General features: G+C 38.2%; 1 protein-coding gene across 1 annotated transcript in view; it reads right to left on the bottom strand.

Annotated features, from left to right (window-relative positions):
• Window positions 1-799: 799 nt before the first annotated feature.
• LOC128651932 (lysozyme g) overlaps window positions 800-27,330 on the bottom strand; it is a 70,965-nt gene continuing 44,434 nt past the window's right edge. Inside the window, exons 3-4 of the mRNA XM_053704896.1 lie at window positions 2,343-2,481; window positions 800-1,497 (exon numbers count right to left, since the gene is read on the bottom strand). Coding sequence (XP_053560871.1) covers window positions 1,367-1,497; window positions 2,343-2,481 — 270 coding nt within the window. The 3' untranslated portion in view covers window positions 800-1,366. The remainder of the gene's footprint in view (window positions 1,498-2,342; window positions 2,482-27,330) is intronic.

The raw sequence follows: 27,330 nt of genomic DNA, 5'->3' as shown, positions 1-27,330 counted from the left end.
CCAAAATATTTTCTTTTTTTGAAGAACAAAAGTAATTTAATATTAATATAAAAAAAATAAAAAGCAAAATCAACATTACATGTAAATCATTAAGGGCCAGATTACAAGTGGAGCAGTATTTTACACTCCCGGTTGAGTATTAACTCCGCTAGAGGTAAGGTTTTTGCGCTTGTCAGGTAGCGCTCTTATTACAAGTTGAAAGTAAACTGTTTTTGCTAACTCGGCATGCAGAAAAAGCCGAACTTAAAATATAGTGCGTGCAATGTTTTCCCTATAGAAGTCAATGGAGCAAAAAAAAAATTCCTAACATCCTACTTGCGCGCAAACCCGATTGCATATTCTGAAATGCGCTAACACGACATGAAGATATGGATATTTCACATTCCAATGTTCTTCACATAGCAGAATATGTTCTATTTATTTATAATACATATTTCTACATATGTCTGTTGGTATTTTGCACAAATATATATTCATACATACTGTATATATATATATATATATATATATATATATATATATATATATATATATATATATATATATATATATATATATATATATATACATACACACATATATATATATATATATATATATATATATATATATATATATATATATATAAAGGTATAGATATTTACAGATATATATGCATATCTTATTAGAAATACATAGAACATATTCTGCTATGTGCAGAACATTGGAATGTAAATATTAACAGTAAATAAACAGCATAACTCTTTATTAAATATGAATATTGCAGAATTATGCTTTTTCATTTTTTCATCTACTTGACTGCAAAGGGCTCCAGTGCACGTATATATATATATATAGATACATAAAAACATACATATATATATACATACATATATATATATATATATATATATATTGTATATACACACACACATATATATATATATATATATATATATATATATATATATATACACAAACCTTTAGACATGTATATGTATGTATCTCTGTTAAAGCCCTTTGCTGCCTTTTTTTCTAACACCTGAGGCCTCATATCATTGAGCACTTTTTTGTGCAATATTTTTTTAAAATAATTTTTATTAGGTGGTGTTATTATTGCGGTAACTGTACTTTTTAATGTACTTTTGATGTGCTTTGTGACACTTTTTTGTATTTGCGAGGACATGGTAATCATTCTAGGGTAAATCACTATTGCTCTCAAGCAATCACCTTTACTGTCAACTTGTAATACGAGCGTTAAACCTGATGCGCACAAACACAGTGATAAACCCTTTTTATTTGCGCATACATTTTTGCGCTCCACTTATAATCTGGTCCTAAATTTGTTATCTTGAGAACAGCTCAGAGGAGAGAGCTCCATTTTTTATTAATATCCATGATTCTTAAAATACTGTGCCCTAGCAATAACATCATTGGCAAAGTCTTCTCCTTCAGTGTTTTTGTCTACATTTTCATCCACCACTTTTTCAGGACCACACATATAAGCTGCAATAGCACCTGTAATAAAAAATAAAGAGATCAAATAGCATATAGCTTTAATATGGTAATCAGGACTTTTTCCGAGTTGCTACATTTTTAATAAAATAGTTGCAAAAATATAAGCTTTTTCAGGACCACACATATAAGCTGCAATAGCACCTGTAATAAAAAATAAAGAGATCAAATAGCATATAGCTTTAATATGGTAATCAGGACTTTTTCCGAGTTGCTACATTTTTAATAAAATAGTTGCAAAAAAAAAAAAAAAATGTTAAGTATAAAATTGTACAGTATCCTGATATTCTGTAATTAAGTTTTATAATAGGCAATATGATACAATATAATATAATGTAATAGGTATCATAAACAGATTTGTATACATCCACCCAAAATGATTTATATTCAATTGTATTGCTTATTAATGGGAAATGTAATCATTTATTATTTATCTACTAGACAAAGAAAAAAGCCTCTCTATTGGATAATAAAAGAATATCACTGTTATTTTACGCTAAAGGGACATGTTACTCATATGCTAAATTACTTAAGAGATGTAGCACATCTGTAAAAACTGATTAGAAAACAAATCACATGAACATTTCTATGTAAAAAAGATATTTGACCTCAAAATGTCCTCAGGTCACCAGGGTAAAGGCTCTGTGAGCAGTTATTCTTTAGCTTATCTTTCATAAGGGGAAAAAAACAGCCAGTCAGCATTATCAGTGCTGGTTTCACACTTTGCTTTGCTGTGATCCTGTGGGATTTCCCCAACATTTAGCAAAATGTCATAGTAAACTGCCTTAATCCCCCAACATATACCTCTCTGATAATCTTGTACTAAACACTGTCAAACTCAAACAGACCTTTGAGCCAATCTTCTTCGGGCCATTTTGGGAATTTATTCTTAATGCTTTTCAGCATCTCAAGCAGTATCTCTGTGCCCTGATTAAGGTGTTCTTCACTGTCCCATGCTCCACAAGGGTTGAAATATGTTTTGTGAACCTAGAAACAGCAAATAAAAAAAAAAATGCTTTCAATCTATATTCTATTGGAATAAAAATGCTCATAATCTTAGGCTCATAGCGTTAAGCAAAGACTAGCATTTTACCAAACCAATTAAGCATAAGTTTGCCATTGACTTTATAGTATACCATATTTGACTGACTCAAGTCTCCAACATTTTAATTAATTTTCATTTGAGTTATGATCTATGAAGTGCCAGGCTACAGATAGTCATTTTGTTGCTTTCTAATTCGTTAATGGTATTTCTAATTGTACATAAAAGTTCTGTGTTGGGAGGGGACCTAGTTAACAAACCCAAAAAGTATTTCCACATGAACAAGAGTTACTTTCCAGTTAGTGATCATTCCTTCTGATGCTACTTATAGACCTTTGTTTGGGTCTTAGATGGATGGTTATATTCATAATATTTTTTGCTAAGCTAGCTGTCCTATTTTTCTGCAACATTTTTATGAATAGTCTGTGTTTGGATGCTTAAACGGCAGCTTTTTCTAAACAGAGCTCTAGCCCCCTATGGCTGAAGATTTGGGCATCAGATAAAGGCTCTAAACAATTGTTAGAAACATTCAGTTTAGGTACACATTATACCTACCATTAGAATATGTGACATAAAAATGTGTAAAAAAAAAATATATAATCTTTATTGATGGAAAAAATGTATTAAACGTATTAGAAAGAGGATACAATTTCCAAATTCTTTGGGGTCTTCCCTTCTTTTTTCACAATTCCTCCTCATAAAAACAAGATAGAGAGAAATACATAATAGTGCAATCCTGTTTGACTTCTTAATAAATTTTGACAACTTTACAAGTTCTTACTCATGTGATTTAGAGCCATGTTTGTAAAGCTCTAACTTGTACAGCAGTGTTATGTTTGGCACATAAACAGCGGTCCACTCAGCATCCATTAAATGGTTTTATTATAAAAACACACAAATAGAACTCAACACAACTTTAGTACAGTTATAGACACATATAGGGCATAATAGTGAATAAGCCCCATTGAAAGGTCGTATAAACCTCATTAGAAATGGTCCAAAAGACCTCTTTAATTCCCAATGTCCTGGTGCAAAGCCTGTAACAGAGTTTAAATCAGTTAATCAGACACGTATTTTGCTTCCGCTTTGTCAAGAATATAACTATATCTTTTTTCTTAAATACACAAAAAGAAAATGATTAACCTGTTAAAACACAAAACAATAATAAATCAAACAAAAAACAATGTGTTAGTGCAAAGAGGATATGTTCAAAAAAGTCAATAACTTAATCCCAACTCCAAAATGTGCATAAGTGATCCCAGGGATTACTTCCCAGTGGAAATAAATGCTGCAGTCGAAATCCAAGGGTTAACCTCAAATAAAACAGATCAATGCTGCCAATGGTGAAGTCCTGTGAGACTACAGGGTTAATTCACAAGTTGTATACTCACATACTGCAGAGCTTCACATCAAGCTCTAGATATAAAAGCAATGGGAGACTCCAGCAGAAGCAGATAGAAGTAAACTGAGATGAATGTTAAAACAATTTATTAAAACATGTGTTAAAATCACAGGGGTTTACAGAGAACAACCACAGATAGAACATCTGAATATTACACAGACTGTATATATGATTATGGTTGGTCTCCGCCCACAACGTGACATCACACGCTCAAAATCCAACGATTGTTTCACCAAAAAAGGAAAAAACCTTGAAAAAGCCAAGCGACTATTTGGTGAAATGATTGTTGGATTGATAGTGTGATGTCATGCTGTGGGTGGAGACCAACCTTCTGAACTGAAAACCACAATCATAGACATTGTTTACAATATACAGTCTGGCTCTCTCCCCTAGACACAGCATCCACTGCTACTCTGTCACATGGGGCTATCCACTTCAGCCACACTCCTAGGTCTAGTAATAGACAAGGAGGTGGTGTAAATATTTTCCTCTATGTAAATGGTCCAAAAGACCTCTTTAATTCCCAATGTCCTGGTGCAAAGCCTGTAACAGAGTTTAAATGAGATAATTCAACACGTGTTTCACTTTCACTTTGTCAAGAATATAACTATATCTTCTTGCAAAGTTTTTAAAACCCTTGCTGTATTACCATTGGTTGGTGACTTCCTTCATCTAATTGGTTGTAATTCATGGCGTTCTCTAAATTTCCCACCTTCTCTGTTCCTGTCACGTAGTGCATTGAAATGTGACACTTCCGGGTTCCTTAGTCACATCCGGTTGGCAGGAAATTAAGATGGCGATCGCCATTTTAGTAGCACTTTTGGTGGCTGCCATTGTGGTAGTCCCTTATTTAGAAAGGCTGCCGTATTTATAGTCCTTACAACACAAATTATATATTAAAAACAGATAAGGGGCATAACATTGAAAAATTATTTACACATATATTAACACACACTACTGTATTGTAAAATTGTTGTACATAAAAATACCTAAAAAAACATGAAGTTATTAAGAAAGATTACCTCTTTATATCCACAAGTAAAAGTAGTTATAAATCTACCATCTCTATTATTCCTAAGCCATATATAATTAAATAGAAAGACGATTTAAAAGGATAAAGGATAAAAATGTTAATTTAAAAATGGATAGTGAATAAAGGTAAAATACAATAAAAATACATATATAAAGATAAAAAGATAAGATAAAAAAGGGGATACAAAAGGATAAAAAAGAGGGGACAGTGAATGTGAGATACTGATACACTTCTATGTAGTCACTTATTGTATATTAGTGTATGATATTGTAATATACTATCCACATCATTTCATAGGAACTGACAGATCTCAAAGTATTTATTTAATCCTTTTGGCACATGACTATCCAGTTCAAATATCCATTTAATTTCAAGCCTATTTAGAATGTGAATTGTATCTCCCTCTCACCAATGTGGGATTTCTTTAGCAATTCCCATAAAGTTTAAATGTTTTGGGTTGCACTCATGTTTCTTTTTAAAATAAAATGATATAGGATGTTTTTAATTCCTTTTCTGATATTATATATGTGTTCATATATTCTCACTTTAAGTTGGCAGGTAATGCATCCTATATACTGTAGTCCACACGAACATTGAAACAGATAAATTACATTCTTGCTGTTACAAGATATCATCTGGTCTATTTTGTATCTCCTTTCTGTATGTTTAGATGTAATATTAGTCTGTGTGCATCCACTGTGCATTCTGCATGTAAAGAAACCTTTTAAATGCTTGTTACTTAGTCATGTTTCTCTGTTAATTTCTTCCCTAATATAGCTCTTTGTTAGAATATGTTTCAAATAAGGGGGTTTACAGAAGACTAATCTAGGTCTACCCCTTAGTAAATCTTCCGATCATGGGTCCCGTTTTGAGATATCCTAATTTCTTTCTATTATTTCTTTTCATATGAAACCCTCAGTACTGTAATCGAGAATTATTGTTACGTAAATTTAATTTTTATTCCAATCTTCTCGTTTGTCGCTATTCATTAAAAGATTACTCCTATTTATCTTCTCTATCTATTCAATAGTCCTATCTAGTACCCCTTCATCATATCTTTTTGCTACAAATCTTTGTTTCAGTACTTCAGCTTGTTCTCTATAGTTATTTTCCACAGTACAGTGTCTACTAATCCTATAAAATTGCCCTTTGGGGATATTATTTAACCAACTCTGATAATGCCAACTATTCTTTTCTAAATATGAGTTAGTGTCCACATTCTTGAAGTAGTTTTTGGTTTTAATCATATCCTCAGTATAAATTTTCAAATCAAGATAGTTAATAAAAGTTTTACTAATTTCCCAAATCAATTTAAAACCCCAATTATTATCATTCAGTTACTTCATATATTTTTCCAAATCTGTCCTTGGGCCATTCCAGATAAACAAAATATTGCCTATATCTGCAATGGGTAACCAGGTATCGCACCCAGTCATACAAACTATAAACAAAGTGGTCCTTCCACATTGCCAAACAAAGGTTTGCATAACTGGGGGCAGACCTGGTACCCATTGCAGTTCCTTTAATTTGTAGGTAGAATTCATACTGAAACCAGAAAAAAATAGATTCTAATATTAGTTCTATTCCTTCCAAAATATATCCAATTTGTTTGTCCAATAGATTCTAAACTTTTTTTTTTATAAATAATCTTTTATTGAGATTCTTGAGACGCTTACAACAAAAAGTTAATGTCACAATAGGCAGCGTACAAAAGTATTTAGACTCATCTTACATCAAAAGGTATACAATCGACAATTATGTCACTGGTGTTGTACAAGGGGAAGAATATTTCAATAGGTACATGCTGCATTATTAGCAGAACTTTGAGAACTTCATTTTACAACGTATACATATAACTGCGCATAAACCATGGTTAATACAATGGTTCCATATCGACGACCAACTGATAGAGGCAACAATGGCATTTTAGAAATGATAACCACAGAAATTATACATTTACTATAACTTAATGACAATTTCATACATCACATATTTAGTGAAAGGTGCCAGACATTGAAGCATACTCCGAGTGAAAACAAATAAGCATTTTATTAGACATCGCATCATATGAAGTTGACTTGGAAGAGGTAGAAGAAGAAAAAAAAAAAAAAGAACAGTTAATAATAGAGAGGAAGGGAAGGGCGGGAGGACAGGAACGGAATCTAGTGGGCCTCAATGATAAACAGTAGCCCAATGCCCTGGTTTTTTTTGCTTTCCTTTCTCCACTCTGCTTCCTCCTCCCCTCCCTCTACATAAGGTGCCAGTTATCCCATACAGACCAGATGCTGCAGTGTAAGTCTAATTTATTTAGCATTCTAAAAGCACATAATTCCATGCCTTTAAAATATTCCATGATAGCAACAATCTTCGAAAATTAGAGTGGGGATGACTGCTTCCAGTCTCTAGCTATCGCCAACTTTGTGGCTACCAGTAAATATATCATTAGGGATTTGTCTATCTCCTTGAGGCCAGACGCCCCATGATTAAGCAGAACCAAGGCTGAAGTCATGCGTACAGGAATGTGCAAGTCATGGAGAGTCTTAAATGCTGTTCTCCAAAGACCTCTAATCTTTGGGCAGTCCCACCAGATGTGTAAGGGTGTACCCAGATTACCGCACATTCTCTCCAACATAGGGGAGAGGATCTATAGAATTTATGTAATGTAGTGGGAACAAAGTGCCATTGTACTGTTATTTTGTAATAGAGCTCTCACAGTGTCGCACAATGCAACAGTTTCCTAGCTGCCACCAGCTCTCCGAACCACTCCTCTGGCTTAATTTCTACATGGAGATCTCACTCCCAAGCGTAGTATTGATTGTGCTTAGTCAGTTCTGAGGGTGTCGTCAAAATGTGTGTCAGGGTGCCAGGAATCAGACTGAGTTGAGAAGTGCAAAAATAATCACACCTTTATTAATAACAAAAAATAATAAAAAGTCCACGAGTCAAATAACAAGCCAGGATTCAAAGCCAGAGCTAGTAGTCAGACGAGCCGAGTCAGGAGCCAAAGCAAATAGTCAGACGAGCCGAGTGAGGAACCAAAGCGAGTAGTCAGACAAGCCGGAATCAGGAACAAGGAGAACAGCAGAGTCAAAATCAAGCCAGGGATCAGGAACCAGGAGGGACGTCAGACAGCCAGGTAATACACAGGAACTGGAACTCACAAACAGGTCTGAGACAATGCAAGGGCAAAGCATACTGGAACAGAGGCCCTTTAAATAATAAGTGATGACATCACAATTCTGAGAGTGCAACCTGTCTCACACGGATGATGTACACCGGTCTGACCAAAAGAGGGCATGCAGGAAATGAGCAGCATCACACACTCTGCACCAGACTCAGCAAGAGAGGTGAGTAAAATGGCTGCCAGCAGCACATGGCAAACAAAGCAGGGAAAAAACCCTGACAATGTGGTAGTGGAATGAAAGGGAACCCTGTAAGAGCTTGCCTAACATCCATCTATTTTCCCACTTAGTGGGTTTTCTAAGATTTCGCACGTCTAACCCCCAAGATGTCAGCAAGCTTGTGAGACGGAGATACTCAAAATACAGTGATTTAGGGAGTGAAAACACCTGTCTAGCAGTATCGAAATCCATCATTTTTCCTGCCCTATAGAGATCTGATATAAGAAGGCCTGCAACATCAGCCCATACAGAGAGATGTATTCCAGGGAGGGATGCTAGTATAGTTCTTATTTTATATATGGGTAAGGGATGGGGAGTGAGGTCCAGTAAATGTTTTTTTGAGTCCCAATGTATGAGTTTAGCTAGAATAGCGGGTGATCGATATGCAAACAGCTCCGCAAATGAGGAGGAATCCAGGGGAGGTCTGCTAGTGTGATACCTTTTATAGTGTGATACCTTTAGGTATCATGGACTGCTCTACTTCCTGCCAATGGAAGCTGCCCCCCGGCATGCACCAACCCGTCCGCTGGGAGAGGCGTGCAGCATCATAATACAGTAAAACACTGGGGAATGAGAGTCCCCCTCTGTGAATTGGTTTTTGTATTGTTGCGGTAGAAGTGTGCACCCCTCCAAACATATGCAGAGTTCAAGCTTTGTAACCTGTTAAGGATGGTTCTGGGTATCGCGAGAGGCAGGCACCAAAACAAATAGGTGAGCTTAGGCAGAAAGGCCATTTTCACTGCAGAAATTCTGCCTGTCCATGAAAATTCCCTGAATTCCCAACTATTTAAGAGCTTCCCAAATTCCGAGGATCGGTCTGTGAAATTTCTGGAGATGACCGTAAGTCAGGGCTCAAGCATACCCCGAGATGTTTAATTGCTTGTGAGGACCATTGGAAAAGATATTTGTGTTTAAGTTCTACAAGATCTACTTGTGGGATATTAATATGTAGGACTTCCATCTTTGTTAAGTTAAGTTTATACATGCTGAATTTACTATATTTATCAATAGTATCAAATACTGCCGGCATTGATGTCCCAGGGGATGTCAATAAAAGAGTGACATCATCAGCAAATAACACTATTTTATGCTTAGAACTGCCTAATGGGATTCCTACAATATTTGGATTTTGACGAATGTCCTGGGCTAGGGGCTCAATATCCAAAGTAAATAAAAGGGGCGACAATGGGCACCCCTGCATAGTACCATTCGAAATGGGAAAGTGGTCTGAAACGAACCCCTCACGTCTCACTCTCGCTGTCAGGTGGGAATATAGTGCACAGATGACTGAGATAAATTGTTGGGAAAGATTAAAAATTCCCAAGACCTCCCACAAGTAGTCCCACCTGACCCTGTTAAACGCCTTTTTGGCATCCAGCGACAGGGCCAGGAAAGGGATATCTTTCTTTAGCACCTCGTACAGAACTGACAGGATATGCCTCATATTATCTGTGCCCTCTCTGCCAGGCACAAAATTCTTTCAGGATGTTGCCTGAGCTGGCAAAATCATTAACGTTTTTTAGTCCAGAGGGCTAAGAGCATCCGCAAAAGTCTTGTAAAACCTTCCAGTAAACCCATGAAGGCCTGGAGATCTACCTGGTTTTATTTGCTTGATAGCATTATTAAGTTCTTCTAAGGTAATAGAAGCTCTTAGGCGGTCCACCTGATCAGACTTCAATACTGGGAGTTGCAGGGAATTAAGATATGTACGGCTATCTGGGTTGTCTACACTATTGCCAACCTGGGAGTCCTGTAAGTTATATAGGGCTGTATAAAAGGAGAGAAATGTATCTCCTATATCTTTTGGGGATTTGACAAGGTCGTCGCCCATCTTGAGTGAGGATATCAGTTATTGGGCTCATCTCTGTCTGAGCTTGGCAGCCAGCATGGCATTCGCTTTATTGCTCTGGAAATAGTATAACTGCCTAAACCTGCTTAGCATTCTTTGGGTTTTTAGTAGCTCTAAATCCCTAATGTCAGCGCAAATTTTCTCTAGTTGTGCCAAACCTGAGGCAGTAGGATTTGTTTTTTGCATGGCTGAAGAGCATCTGTAAAGACACATTAGTTCAGCCAGGGATTTTCCCGCTTTCTTAAGCATAAGCGCCGCTTGCTTCATGCAGAGCCCCCTGACAAAAGCTTTGAGGGAAGCCCAAACATATTGTACAGTTGTTTGATCCATGTCATTAAAGAGTATAAATTCTCTAATCTGCTTTACAAATTTCTGGGATAGGAGAGGATCCTTAATAAACCAGTCATCATAACTCCAGTACACATCCGAGCTCCTGGTGGGGGCATTGATATTCATGATCACTGGGTCGTGGTCTGACCATGCTGTCAGTTGTATAAGTTTAAAGTCCAGGGTTCTACAAAGAAGTGATCTAGGATAACAAAGTGATGAGCTGCACCAGGGTACTTGTTAAAAACTTTTATTGTAGGTCACAATATCTTCTTTCCAGAAGCAATGTCCATTATTGTTGTGTAATGATGCTTCTGGAAAGAAGATATTGTGACCTACAATAAAAGTTTTTAACAAGTACCCTGGTGCAGCTCATCACTTTGTTATCCTGAATTCTTTGAAACGTAGCCTGCACAGAGGTAGCTTGTAACCGCTATCACTACGACTGATCCAGCGCCCATCTCACGGTTCTAACAGCTGATTGAACAGCTGAGAAGGAAGGAGTCGGTGACGTCAGACGCCAAGTTACCGCGAGTGGAGCGGGACCCAGGAGGAGAGCGGAATACAAGCCGGAGGCAGCAAGAAAGGGGCTCTGTTGTATACATACCCACTACCCCGGAGATAAAGCCAGCTCTCTGAGGACGGGCCAGACTCTGCGAGTAGCGGAAGGAGGCATAAATCAAGTCACTGTCTACAGCCAGGGGTGAGTCAATTTATTGAGACATCTCCATCTTGGTGTTTTACAAGTTTGGGATTATTCATCATAACCACTAAATTGACTGGGCGATTAAATAGGTGCTCACACATTCATTGACTTTTGTGTACCATACAGTGTGTTTCCTGTTATCTGTGGTTGAGCACTAATTAACGTTTCTGGCAAGCGGCATATGTTACAAGTATCACAACATGGAACAAGAGTTAAGGGACATTGAAGTAATTCAATTTTATTCATTGCGGAGGTCAGATGAACGTGTGGAGAACACGACAGAGATTGAGAATGTATTTTCCTCTGATTTTTCCACCTACACATTAAGCAAACTGTTTGAGCATATGGAGTCTCTCCTAGAAAAAGAAATAAGACTCAAATGGGACATTTGGACATTGCAAAAGTATTTGAATCAGGGCATGATACCCAGAGGCCTAAGGGTCAATAAATTTCCCACCTTTGTGGTGGAAGATGAAGAGTTCATAAGAGTTTGGAATGGGGTGCTTTCAGATTGTTCACTTAAACTGATGGGAATGTTAATTGAATTTAAATCCAAGCTGTTAGTCACTGTTTCAAAAGAAATTGATGTTTTGCAAATAGAGTTAAATGTGCGTAGCAAAGAGTTACAATTTAAGAAATTTGACTCAATTCTGCAGGTTACATTAGCAGAATCAAAAGCATTAATTATGGAAATTAAACACGATAAATATTTGAGGGATTTGAGTGATTACGAAAATAATAAAATTTATATTTGGAACAGAAAACTAAGAACAAGCTACAGAAGGGAGAATGATCAGAAAAGGTTCCCCAAAGGTAAAAAATCAGGCAGAAAACAAAATAAACAAGCTTTTAAATCTAAGAAAGTAACCTTTAATGAGAGTGAGGCTGAGTCCTCTGGGGATTGTTCCACTTCAGGAGAAGAAGAGGACAGAGCCAGGGACAGGGTTATTACTTGTAATTCAGAGCAAACAGTAGCCCCCATAGCTAAGGGTAACACAGAAATGAGCACCACAAGGTATCAGCAAAATTATGCAAATGAAGCAAGTCCTACAACCTATAGGGAGGAAGAAAGATCAGAGGTAGCACAGGTTTTTTCAAAGGTCCCAGAAGGATTCGAAGGGGGGGGGGGACGCTATAAAAGGGAAAGGGATTCTAAAAGGGAATCCATTACAACAACGCCAACCCCCCAGGAGAGGCAGATCAAAAACCAAGTATCAATAAATTCTGTGATTAATCTGTCTTCGCGTCCACTAAGTGCCATTGAGACTAAGGTCTTAAATTATGGCCTAAGCTTTGTGCCAGCTGACACATTTAATTTATTCCAAACCTTAGTGGACGTGAACAGATTGATCAGGAATCTCACAGTAAAGAAATATTTTGCTAAAGGTGGTACAGGGATGAGTCATAACATAACTGAAATTGTATCCCAATCAAACACTACATTATCATTTCAAGAGGTATGTGATTTGGAGGCACTGGAAAATTTATACTGTGAAAGCGGCAACAACGAGATGTACATGGATACAAATAAAGTATCAAGTGGCCCACAGTTTTCAAGTGCCTCTAAATTTTATCCCTTACATATAAGGGGAAATATTCTTGAACAATTTCAGAAAAGAGTGGAGAGGGACCTAACGAATTTAGCATATGTTGCCAGACAAAATGAACATCCAAATTTAGATAAAAGTGAATTTTCAGCACTAAACGATCTCAAAAAAGATACCAATCTGGTGATTAGATCAGCGGATAAGGGTGGGTCCGTGGTTGTCATGGATAAAAGCTTCTTTGTTCAAGAAGCATTACGACAACTATCGGACCCACTCCAATATACTCTGTTGTCGCAAGATCCGACTGCAAGATTCAAACGTGAATTATTGCATTTGATTGATGATGGAAGGGAAGCAGGTTTTGTAGATGAGAAAACTAGTGAGTTTTTGATAGTAGATTCACCGATAAAGCCTGTTTTCAATTTCCTTCTTAAAGTACACAAATCCTTAACAGAAGTTAAGGGCCGTCCCATTATTAGTGGCATAGGATCTATATTAGAGCCTATGTCACAATGGCTAGACTCCATCCTACAGCCAATGGTCTCTAAGTTGCCTAGTTACTTAAGGGATACTAAGCAACTTCTAATTGAACTCAAATCAGTTGTTTGGCAAAGCCATTACAGTTGGCTGTCAATAGATGTAACATCCCTGTATTCATCTATACCCCATGACAAGGGTCTGGAAGCAATTTCTTTTTTCCTGAAAAGGATGACTGAGTATAGTCCCCCATTTTGCAGTTACATCCTGAGAGTCACTGAGTTTTTGTTAACCCATAATTTTTTTATGTTTGAGGCGGACCACTATCTCCAGAGATGTGGGACAGCGATGGGGGCTAAATTTGCCCCCTCCTATGCCAACCTATTTATGGGTTGGTGGGAGCTGTCCCACATCTATGGAGATAGTGGACCCTGGAAAGCTAAGATCAACTACTACAGGAGATATATAGATGATCTTCTGATCATCTGGGAAGGAAGTGAAACAGAAGCTGAGAACTTCCTAAAGTATCTCAATAATAACACAGTGGGGATAAAGCTAACACATGAGTTTAATGTTGCACAGCTCAACTATTTGGATGTAACACTAATGAGCAGAGAGCATAAAGTGTACACAAAGGTGTTTAGAAAACCCATTTCAGGAAACACACTGCTCCATGCGAGAAGTAACCACCCTAAAAGGGTTTTTCGATCAGTTACAAAGGGGCAGTTTATACGTTTAAGACGTAATTGTACAACACAAGAGGAATTTGATATACAGGCTTCAGAATTAGAGGACCGTTTATGTCAAAGAGGGTACAAGAAAAAGGAAGTATCTATTTCTAGAGTAGAGATAGCCAAAACTAACAGGTCACAATTTTTAAATTCAGAGAAACCTATGAAAAAGGATCATTTTGAAGGTGTTTCCTTTATCACCAGATACAGTAATCAATATCATCAGATCTGCAACATCATAAGAAAACATTTTCGTATGTTATCGGCTGATGATGATCTCAGTGAGATTATATCTAAGGGGTGCAGGTATGCATTTAAAAAAGGAAAAAGTTTAGCTAACATTTTAGCTCCCACACAAATAAGTACCAAAAAACCGGATCAATCATCATGGTTAAGATTTAAAGGGGTCTTCAAATGTAGCTATACATCTTGTATAGCATGTGGACTTTTACAGTGCGGCGAAGGCTTCTCAAGTACAACAACAGGTGAACATTTCAGGCATTTTTCATGCCTGAATTGTCGAGCAACTTATGTAGTCTATTTGCTGACCTGTGTACAGTGTGGAGTCCAATATACAGGACTCACAACTAGAGAAACACGGGACAGAATACGTGAACATGTAACTAATATAAAAGCAGGGAAATTAACAACACCATTAGTGCAGCATTTTAAAATGATACACAACAAAAGTATAGATACAATGAGGTGGACAATTATTGAACAAGTAACCTGTAAGGCAAGGGGTGGAGACAGAGACAAACTCCTAGCCAAAAGGGAAGCCTTTTGGATACATAGACTCAAAACCAGAATCCCCACAGGTCTAAATTCGGAATTTGACATAAATTTTTGGGAATGAAGGGTCTGGGGTCTGTGTGTCCGAAAGCACCATCAGAGTAGGGTCAATAATCAAAGATCCAGAGATACGAAGTTCATTATTTGAATATCATTGTTTGAGATTTAAAGTTTGGAATTTGAAATTTATAATTTAAAATTTAAAATTCAAAAGTGAATATTTAAATCCATATTTGGATTTTATGAGAGAAAAAAGTTCACAAACATATATTTGGAGAAAGTATATATAATAATTCATTTATTTATTTTTATTTTTATCAATATTTGGATATAGTCTGGCAACATTATTTCCTAGGAAAAGAATAGCCACAACAATTCATGCAAATAAGATTTTGAAAGTTACTATATTTTTGAGCAGTTCTTTTCTGTTTTGTTTTGTTATTGACTCATTCTTTATACAATTATTACTCATTGGAGTAATGGACCAAAAAGCTCAGTAAGATAAACTAACTACAAAAAGTATGAAAGTTCATTGTGTTAAAAAGCCAAAATAATTAGCTAGAATCATAACTTTAAAGCTAAATGGCATTATTTGGTCCCAATAGCACGAGTACATCTGATCACAAGCAAATGTATAATGTTAATATTACTTACTATTGTTCACAAAAACATATATGAATAACAGTTTACATTGGTGTATATACAACAGGTGTGTTCCTAGAAACCGCCCAGGATAATTGTTTTATCCAATCACAATTTAGCACAAGGGATTTAAAGGTGAATTGGGATTATGAGCATTATGCTACGATTACGGCCGGTATAGGCTGAAACGCGTCAGCAATAAGCTCTTTGGGTGATTTCTATACACACCACAATGTCCATTATTGTTGTGTAATGATGCTTCTGGAAAGAAGATATTGTGACCTACAATAAAAGTTTTTAACAAGTACCCTGGTGCAGCTCATCACTTTGTTATCCTGAATTCTTTGAAACGGAGCCTGCACAGAGGTAGCTTGTAACCGCTATCACTACGACTGATCCAGCCAGCGCCCATCTCACGGTTCTAACAGCTGATTGAACAGCTGAGAAGGAAGGAGTCGGTGACGTCAGATGCCAAGTTACCGCGAGTGGAGCGGGACCCAGGAGGAGAGCGGAATACAAGCCGGAGGCAGCAAGAAAGGGGCTCTGTTGTATACATACCCACTACCCCGGAGATAAAGCCAGCTCTCTGAGGACGGGCCAGACTCTGCGAGTAGCGGAAGGAGGCATAAATCAAGTCACTGTCTACAGCCAGGGGTGAGTCAATTTATTGAGACATCTCCATCTTGGTGTTTTACAAGTTTGGGATTATTCATCATAACCACTAAATTGACTGGGCGATTAAATAGGTGCTCACACATTCATTGACTTTTGTGTACCAAAGAAGTGATCTAGTCTGGAGAACATCTTGTGGGGATTGGAATAAAATGTACAATCCCTATCTATAGGTTTCAAGGCTCTCCATACATCATACAGACCATACTGAGACATCAATGATCTGAATAAGCTGGCCAGAGAGCTGGTGGCATGATCATGTGTACATGTTTTGATTCCTGTTTTGTCTATAGAGGGGTCCCACACTAGGTTGAAGTCCCCTCCAAGAACAAGAGTACCCTGTTTAATTCCCGTCACTAACTTAAGGATTTTTTTGAGGAATGGAATTTGATGTGTGTATTAGGTGCATATATGTTGGAAAGTGTATAGATTTTATTATTAAGCTTGCAAATTGCTATCACATACCGTGCCTCAGGGTCACACTGCACATGGAGCGTCTCTACATTTATGTTATCCTTAATTAATATAGCAACCCCACAAGCTTTAGATTTATATGAGTATTTGATTGTGGAGTAGTTTTTTTAGTGAGAATCGTGATTCTAATACCCAGTGCGTCTCCTGTATGAATGCTACATTAATTAAAAATTTTGTAAGGTTCCTCAATAAGAGACTTCTTTTTGTGGGCGAGTTCAGGCCCTGGACGTTGTGGGTAATAAATGAGAGATCCATGCTATTTAGCCTAGAGTGCCCGAAGGGCCGGAGGGGGGGAACAAGGGTAGGTAGGGGTGGGGAGGGGACAGGAAGAGAAAAAAAAAGGAAGGGATTTAGCAAATGAAAAGCTAGTGTGCCTAGAAAAACTTGGTCATGAAGTCAACTTCAACAACCCCTGCACTGTCTACAGTTTGGAGTATTCTGGATTAACTGACTCCAGAGGGTAAACACTGCTTAATAAAAGTGTTTGTACCAAAATGCCCTGAAACTACAGGTGTTTAAGAATATTGAGTTTATGAAAATGTTTTGTTAAAGGGAGGGGCAGGATCAAATGTGTGCAGCTGCATGGGATATTATTGCTTAACTCAGGGGTAGATGTCAACCACTAAATCACACTATGGTATTACTCTAAAGTAGTATTATATAAAACTTACTTAGGTTTATAGAAAATGTTTACCATTTGCTTAAGACTTTTTGAAAAGACATTATTGCTAACTGTTTGCAAAGTCTCCTATGGAAGGAAATAGGAAGGCTCGGTAGAGGGGGGACCTGAGGGGACCCCAGGACATTAAAGCAAACAAAGTTAAGCAAAAGGGACAAAGAGGCAACTTTGAAAACTCTGTAAACAAGAGGGACTAAACCCTTACATATAATTTAAGTTTAATATGAGAGGGGCAGATTGCTTTTTATTAAAAGGGAGGGGGTTGTATAAGTTCTTATAATACGGGCCTCTCCTGCACTCACAATTTACACATATGTATACAAATATACTGAATGCACGTGAAATGTTCAATTTGTACTGTTAGTTATAATAGAATAATGTTTAGTGTCATACATTGGGCTGATAACTCATATAATGTTCATGTTATAAAGGTTTATTTTTGGAATTGTTTGTATTGTTTATTATTATTTTGTTATAGTGGTACTAGGCGCTACACAGATTATGGGAAAGGAGGGGGGTTGACGACATAGTTAGGCAAGATAGGACAGATGGCTAAAACTATTAAGATCATCTCACACAATGTGAGAGGTCTGAACACTGACGTGAAGAGGAAAAAAGCACTTTCCCAATATGTTAGGACAGGAGCAGACATTATAATGCTTCAAGAAAAACAATTCACTCCCACAATAACCCCAAAATACTGGTCAAAACAATTCTCTTTACATTACCACTCGACTACAGAATCAAAAAAGAGGGGGGTGTCAATTTTTATTCACCAGTCGCTACAGTTCCAAACGGATGAGGTTATTAAAGATATGAATGGCAGGTACCTGATCGTCAGGGGACGCATACATAATACCCCGGTCACTTTATGTAATGTATATGCCCCTAACGACAAGCAAGACGCATTTTTTAGAGAAGTGTCACACCTTCTGACTCAATGGTCCCAGTCCCGTAACATTTCCCTGACTCCTTTTAAAAACACAGAGACCGGAAAATTATCTCACAAACAACACAGGCACAATACTATAGCGAGTGCTATTAAAGACTCCCTAAAAGTACACAACTTACTAGACACCTGGGAGGCTAAATACGGACAGACCTCAGACTACACGGTACATATTCTAGGCTAGGTTATATTTTTGTTAGCCAGATACTATTACCTAACGTCCACTCCTCTGCAATCCAGTCGTGTGTTTGGTCTGATCACTCCCTTATACAAATTTACTTGACGGGGGTTTTGGGTATAAGACACCGGGCATGGACCTTCGATCCGACGAAACTTAATCCTCAACATATACAAAAGGACTTCTCCAAAAAACTAGAGGAATACTGGTCTTTCAATGTTGGGACGACCACTAACTCAATGAACACATGGGCAGCCCACAAGTCATACTTTAGGGGTTTACTGATCAAACAGAAAGGGATAGCTAATAAGAGGAGCAATGACATAATAAATAAATTACAGACAGAGATTAAGGAACTTGAACTGCACCATCAAAAAACCTCAGCGATCTCCACTTTTAAAACTCTTCAAATGAAAAGGCAAACGCTTTCTAAAATCTTAGACTCTAACTCTATTAGGGCTATCCAGAAACTGAAGGTCCAGTATTTCAAATACTCTAACAAACTTGACAGATACTAGCCCATAAAATCAAAGAGAAGGTTAGGAATGTAACAATACCTAAGCTACAGAAAAAGGACGGTAGTATTACTTCTCACCCTCAAGAGATTGCAGATACATTTGTGGGGTACCACTCCTGTAATACTCCTGACCAATATAAAATTGGTTTTGTTGCTCTTGTGTTTTAAGTCTCAGCAAAGTGGTTATATTTACTAAGATCAGAAACAGTGAGCTAATTAGTAACAAATACAGTAATGAATGACACTGGAAAAGAAACAACATGTGTTTAATATAACACAGGTTTCCTATGAGCAGTGTTAGATAGCAGTCTCAGGTTTCTGCTTAATGACTTGCTTAGAGGTAAATGTTCTGCAGGATAATCACTTCAAAAACTTGTTACAGGTGTTTAACTGGTACCGCAGACAATCTTCACACACTCACACTGGAAATAAAATATTTACAAGTCCCACACATTCTTTCACATCCTTTTGGAAGCATATATGAATATAATTGGTGGTTCAGTCACAGGTTAGTATGAATAGTGCTTAGGAATTCTTAGAGGTTTTATCGGCATATAATCTTACCACTTCAGTCTCTAAGTAAGCAATCACACTACCTTTGTCTTGGAAAGAAAATACCTGATGTGTGAAAAGATCCGGAGCATTGTTTGTCCGACAGCGTGTGGAGTAGAGAGAAGCCGGTGAGAGTGTGACTTACTTCCGGTTGCGGTAAGGATGATCCGATACACAGCTGATGCTGGAACACACACAGAGCTGAATATTGCGGTTGAAGAAAAGGCTGAATTGCTGATTGCGGTAAAGGTTTGTTTTGAATAAACCTCAAAGTGAGAACCTAATAAAGGTTACGATAAGCTGAATAATACAAAGGTTAAATTAGCAGAGACCTGGTCTTAAGAACTATGAAAATAGAGCTAAACTCTTCACAGAGCAGGCTGAAACATAGTACATCAATTAACAGGCAGTTTGAATATGGCAATGTGAGGTTTAAATAGGGTTTGGCTGTTGGTAGGAGGGACCTGTCCTTAAAGGTATATTACAACTCCACTCTTTATGATGGGAAAAAAGTAGAACAAACCCCACAAAAACAAAAATTACTTAGACAATTTTTGAGAGAAGCAGAACTAAAAAAGCTAAGCCAAGAGGATAATCAAGACCTAAATGCAGAGATCACTAGGGGGGAAGTTAACGGCAATCAAGGAATTGAAAACAGGTAAGGCCCCGGGCCCAGACGGTTTCCCGGGGGAATATTATAAAATATTTAAGTCTGAATTGGTTCCTAATATTCAAAATTTTTGCAATGACATCATGCAGGGCAAAACCATCCCGTCAGAGGGACTTAGTGCTAAGATTGTAGTTAGACATGTGCAATTCGATTCGGTCAGAATCGAAATTAAGACGAATTTGTCGAATTCGGATCGATTCGAATTTCCGAATTGCGGTAGTGCCGAATCTACCGAATAAATCTGAATCGATTCAAATTTATTCGGTAGATTCGGATGGCCGTGTATTACACTAGTATTGTACAGTATACTAGTGTAATACACAGCACATCCCACTTAACACTGACCGAAATTCCAAAATTCCGAATCGATTCGAACCGAATCGAACCAAACCGATTTTCCCACGAATCCGAAAGAATCCGAAACAAATTCATTCGATTTCTTCCAAATTCGAATCGATCCGAACTGAAATTCGAATCGGTCTTAATCGATCCGAACCGAACCGAATTTTTCGAAGCTGCACATATCTAATTGTAGTGATCCCCAAACCTGGTAAGAACCCAGAACAGTGTCAGAGCTACAGGGCTATCTCACTAATAAATCAGGATATTAAACTCCTCACGAAGATTTTAGCTAATAGACTTAAGAAACTGGCTCCACAACTAGTTCACCCGGACCAGGTGGGGTTTATCTCCGATAGGGAAGCGCCTGATAATGTGAGAAAAAAACGATATCTTTGGTAGACTACCTAAGGAAAAAAGCAACGCCTTCTCTGCTCCTGTCTCTGGATGCGGAGAACGCGTTTGATAGAATAGATTGGGCATACTTAGACACTGTCCTGGTTGAGATGGGCTTCGAGGGGGCCTTCATGAAAGCAATTAGGGGTCTATACTCTCACCCAAACGGCGGTTATAAGGGCGGCGGGATATCAATCCAAAACTATAAAAATACTAAACGACACCCGCCAGGGATGCCCCTTGTCCCTGCTGCTATTTGCTTTGTGCATGGAACCTTTGGCTGCATGTATAAGGAACAACCCAGACATAGCAGGGGTGGTGGTGGGGGACTTTGAATATAAATTATCATTGTTTGCAGACAATGTCCTCCTGACCCTGACTAAGCCCCTGATATCCTTTCCTAATCTCTACCAAACGTTACACAATTTCTCGTTGATCTCAGGCTACAAAATTAATTTAGACAAAAGTGAAGCACTCCCTCTACACATCCCGCCACTTACTAAAAAACTAATTGAGACCAACTTTGAATTTTTATGGGCCACAAAATCAATTAAATATTTAGGTATTAAACTTACAGATTAATTTCACAAACTTTATAACCTGAACTATGTCCCACTTTATAATGCAATCAACAGAGATCTCAAAAAATGGAAAACCCATAGATTTTCCTGGTATGGCAGGCTGTCAGCAATCAAAATGAACATTCTCCCAAGAATTCTATATCTCTTTAGGGTACTCCCGATTAAGGTAGTTCAAGCAGACTTACAGAAAATGCAGACTTCACTAAATTCCTTTCTGAGAGGGGAGAGGAGGGGAAGAATAGCTTCTCATATATTGTCTCGACACAGACAGATAGATTACTATCGTGCGGATAGAGTGGCACAAGCCTCCTTACTGAGTAAAAATGACTATAGTATTCTGTGGACTAGACTAGAGGCAGACAAGGGGGGATACGGAGCTCCTGACGCTATCTTATGGAACCCAGAGCATAAACTGAATAGCCAAGATTATAAAGCGCTTGCAACAAGTGAAACAATAGGGATATGGAAACTATTTATGGGGAAATTAATTCATGTAAACTCCAGGTCTAAGCCAATTAGATTTCTCCTCCACTCTGACATACACAAGCAAGTGGGGAAATGGGCCAACAAAGGACTTTACAGGGTAGCTGACTTCCTGGTGGGTACCCAAATAATGACGTTTGCCCAATTACAAGACAAGATACAACCCTTGAAACTGCATTGGTTTTTATATCTTCAGCTATCCTCAGCGATACACAAGTTTTGCTTCCCATGGGTTTCACAAACACGAACAACACTAGAACGATTATGTGCTTCCCCAAATAGAACGAAGAGCTTAATCTCGACTTTATATCTAGCAATCCATGACTCCCAGACCCAAACTTACTCGACAATAACCAGTAAATGGGCACTAGATACAGGACTAGATGTTCCAAGACAGAAATGGGACATGATTCTATATAACTCGAGCAGGGGGTTAATTAATGCAGATCTGAGAGAAAACTGTATTAAAACGGTGTTTAGGTGGTATCTTATTCCGGAGCAGACACAACATTTCTCCCCTGTAGGGAGTATGGGATGCTATAGGGGATGTGGAGCTAGGGGGACATACATACATATGTGGTGGGAATGCCCTGGGGTTAGAGCCATTTGGGACCAGCTACAAGAGTTATTGAAAAGAGTTATAGGAGACCCAATAACGTTGAAAGCTGAACATGCTCTCCTTAACTGTAGAATCAAACCATACAATACGGCAATAAATACCTTCATTAAAACTCTATGTACAGCAACAAGTATCTGCATAGCAAGACATTAGAAGATAGGAGCCCCAGCCTCGACTGAAGTACTAGATAAAATAAGACATATATATATATATATGATGTCGGAGATAGCAGCAACTATTTAGGGTAACAGAGACCAGTTTATGAAGGTCTGGTTTTACTGGATGATGCAGGAGACAATAGCTTAATGGGGAGGAAAAGAGACAGGAGAGAGACGACTTACAGATTAGGAACACCAGAAAGATCTACCCCTCTAGAAAATTAAGACGCAAGTCCATATCACCATCTTTCTTTAGGACACAGATAGGACTTGGCATCAGTGGAAAGAAGTGTGGAGCCACTTAATAGTACCACTAAACTGTTTTTGTTAGTTAAGAAATGTTGTTATGGTTCTGTAAAATGTTTGATTTGGTTATTTACTTTCTTTTGTTTAAAAAAAAGAGGGGGGGGGGACAAAGAGGATGCATTATCAGGAAGATAAACGTGAGATATAGGTAGGATATCATGATAAAGGATTTAAAATTCTGGGAAACTTTTGTAACTTGATAACATGTGAAATTCAGAAGGATGTTGGAGCTTATCAAGAGCAACAGAGACAGTGAATATGGCTTCTGTTTGAATCTATTGTTGAACAAAGGTGTATTTTATGTTGTAATGTATCCTAATCCCCTTTCCTACCGTATTAATAAAGAGATATTTCAACTAAAGTAGAATTATAAAGGTAAGAGCTAACCTCTTGATTGGGATTTAAAGTTTTGGGATAAGGAAATAGGTTAGGAGTAGGTGTACTACCCCCCCAAATTTTGAACATTACAAGGTAGAAAAGGGAGAATGTGTGTCCGTGAGCTTCACGTTGGGAAAGAATCAGGTCTGGTTAGTTACATGTTGTAGTGCAGTGTCAATAATTTAACTAACACCCTAGGTTTGGTCCAAAAGTGGGCCCAACTAACTTAAAATATTTTATATAACTCTATAACTCTATGGCAGGTAGTCTGTCTTGTGAACTGTGAACTTAATAGGTTTAACACATGCAAAAGTTAGAACAATCTGGACCCCAGTAGTATATTAATAGACATCTCCCGTACTGAAAAAGGGGGTAGAGATAATATACAGGATTATGCTAGGGAGAGAGAAAAAAAATTCCCATGGGAAACGTGTCATTTATAAGTTCTAGATGGGGATTATTATGGACACATAATCCTATGACAGCTAGTCTAACACATAAGTTGCAAACACAATATAATTAACTGAAGAGAGAATTAGTTTATACCAAGATACATTAATACATCAAATTAGATCACTTCACCTGCAGTATGAAGAAATACAAGGGAAAAAAACATCAATTTACTTACAGGTCTCCAGAGGACCACCATAAGTTGGCCCCTATGTCCCCTGTCTCTTTTCCCTTTTATTTTATTTTATTTTCCTTCTCTCTCTCCTTCCCTTTCTTTCTCTTTTTTTCTCCCTTTCCTCCTTTTCACTTTTTTTTTCTTTTTTTGGGGGGATCATTTAATTATTTTCTTACTCTTTCTTGATACCATGCATTACATTATATTATGTTAGACATGCATCACAAAAAGGAAAGGCAAAAAGAAGGGTAACTGATTTCTCACCTGTACACCCTATACTGTAGAATAAGTTAGCTAAACATACATATAAGTCTCTTGTTGCTCTGCAGATAGGAGACTCTATTGACAGACATCTAGTGGGTCCCATCACGTCTTCAGGTTCAGCGTGGGGGAAACCTATGAGTAGTCTATTTTTTTGAAAGAATAGTCCATACCTGAGCCTTAAACATTATATTTTCATTTAACTAGACCTGGATATAGAGAAAAGTGAACAGAAATAACAAAAGAAAAAAGATAGTCTAGAAGTAGGGCTCCATTCCTGTGCGGTTACACTTAGAGATTGGGGTTTAGAGCGGTCTTCAGTCACTGCAGATGAGGGCTGCAAAAGATTCCATTTTTCCAAGAGTTCTAGGCCCTGCTTAAGGGAGTTTATTATGTAATTCTGTCCATTGTATTGGAAAAAAAAACTTTACAGGGAACCCCCATCGGTATTTGATAGCCTGATTCCTCAAGCATTGGGTGACAGGATGGTAAGACTTCCTCTTTGCTAGCGTGTGGACAGATAGGTCTAGAAACAGTTGTACAGTTTGGTAGGGATCTGGGAGCGATTTGTTCAAGAAGGATGCTTTTAGTATCTTTTCTTTAAAAGTGAAATAATGGAGTCAGATGATGCCGTCCCTGGGTTGTTTAGTAGCAACATTCCTTGGGCGTAGGGCCCTATGGGCTCTGTATATCATATCCTCTTGCCCCTGGAATGGACCCAGCAACACTTTAAAGAGGCCCAGTAGGTATTCAGATAGATCAGCATTCAAAATACTCTCTGGAATACCTCATAGTCAAAGATTATTTCTCCTCGATCTGTCCTTGAGGTCTGCTATTTTAGTTTCCATGTCAGAAATCTGTTCTGCAAGTGACTGTGAATATGACAGTAAGTTGGGTGATCTGAAGCTAAATCAGCAAGCTTTCGTTCCAGAGTTTCCATTCTTTCACTTAAAGAGGCAATGTCCCTTTTGAGATCAGCCACTGAAGCCTTGATGTCTTTTCTTAAAGAAGCCTAATGTGAATCCATTTTAGTGGACAGCGAATTGATTAATTCAATAACTGAAATATCAGTATTGGAGTGTGGGATATCTTGCAGATTCGTAGCTCCAGTCGACCTGTGAGATATCGGGGAGTCATGGGAATCTTCATCAGAGAAATCTCTCTCCATTTGTAACTTGTTATGAAAGTGATCAGCAAATGTCCTTTTTGGCCCTTCTTGGTGTTTGGGCTTTTTTCTCTGTGAATGTGCCATCCTTATAGATTGTGACTAAATGGATATAATATATTGTGGTTTCACGAGAGTTATAAGCTGATCTGCAAGACGAAATAAAAGTCTCACAGAAACTAGCAATTTGGGGGGGGTTCCCCTACTACATCTAGGAGTTTAGCCCATCATCTTGTTGCTTCTCTTACATATCCAAGGGATGATATAGCCGAGTATGCCCCTACCCACACAGTCTCTAGGATGTATCCACTAGGGACGATAAAGGGAACAGGGTGCTTTAGGATGATACCCACTAGGGGCATGCAAATGGAAAAAGGGGAGATCAGTGTGGTCAGGACACCACCCCACAGCAGCAGTCAGGGTGAACCAGTCCCTAGGCAGTAGATAGGTGGGCAAGTTTCAAGATAGGTATGTAGCTGCTGAACTGTGACTTCTACATTTAGTATTTTCCCCCCTCCGGTGACAGGTGGAGTGCCTGAAGGTTCCGTCTATGTTATGAGCAACCCTTTAAGGATTTAGTGTAAACTCTCAGCAGTAATTATTATAGCCCCCTACTTCAGTCTAGCCTGGAGCATATATAGCTAGTATAGCAATGTGTGCGTCACAAACTTCACATGTAACTTCGTCACTAAAGTTAGGTAAACCACTTGATTATGGGGCTACAGCAACAATAGAATATTCTCACCCCTTACCAGCATGGGGGAATTAGTGCCCAATTATATATCAACAGCTCCAGCATGTCAAAATCGCACATACATATGGGAGTTTTAGTTTCTAAAGTCTCAGTTTGGCTAACAGGGTGGGTGGGTTTCTTGAGTTAGCCTGGTGGTATGAGATGGAGGGTGTCTGATTGATATGGCAGTGTGTAGTAGTGCCACTTGTAGAATCTTCAAACAGCTCCCTTGTACCTAATCCCTCCACTCTGTAGAATATCAGCCTTTATGTAGGGCTTAATCTGCCCTTTTACATTATGAGGACCGGAGTTAACCTGGGGGGTGAATTAGTATGCACAGGCCAGTAGGACCTTATATCTCATAAATTAGAGGAACTCAATCCCTGCAACCCTGTCTGTTAGCAACCTCCGCTATGTAGGAAGGTAAAATGGCATCCGTTTGTGCCAAAAACTACTGCCGTTATTACTCAGGCCCCAAGAATGTCTAGCGGTATGGAGAGTGAGCAATTTGTGATACCACTCACCGCATCTAGGAACAGATTTATAGGTATGTCTTAGGGTCTACTCTGTGGGTCTGTAGAGTCGCTCTGGTCAGGTAAGTAGTCCACACTGCAAAGTCAGCACTGTCACTCTGTAGCCGCACTGTAGCTTTCCTGTAGCCATTCTCACTCTATGATGTAACTCCAGCTGTCCGGTGCTGGTATCCAAGATTCGTACCCAATGATGGTCTTGCTGAACTTGGTTATATGGCTGATCAGAGCTCCCTGTCTCTGCTTAGTGGGCTTAGTAAGCCTGTATGGGTCTCAGTGCATGGCAGGTCCCGGTTCTCTTTGCGGATAGACTAATGTCCCAAAATGTACCTTAGAGGCTAGGACTAATGCAGGTTTGCTACCAAGCTATGTCCTAACTCCTTACGGCAGGTTTATTGTCAAATTTAAGACTTCTATATGCGGAGCTCCACACTGCTGCATCTTTCTAGCTCGGAAGTTGGCTCCGCCGCCTTTTATATTTTTTAAGTGCATATTTAACTGCTTCAATTCTTTTTTTTATCTTTCAATTTACATATAATATCAGTTGTATCGTTCACATATGCTTTTGTCATTGTTACAAGTGGTTGAATACATTTATCAATATAATTAGATAGATTGCTAG

The sequence above is a fragment of the Bombina bombina genome, chromosome 3 (assembly GCF_027579735.1).
Source record: "Bombina bombina isolate aBomBom1 chromosome 3, aBomBom1.pri, whole genome shotgun sequence".
In the NCBI taxonomy this organism is placed as follows: Eukaryota; Metazoa; Chordata; class Amphibia; order Anura; family Bombinatoridae; genus Bombina; species Bombina bombina.
The sequence above is the reverse complement of the archived record's forward strand: the minus strand, read 5'-3'. Positions and strand labels throughout refer to the sequence as shown.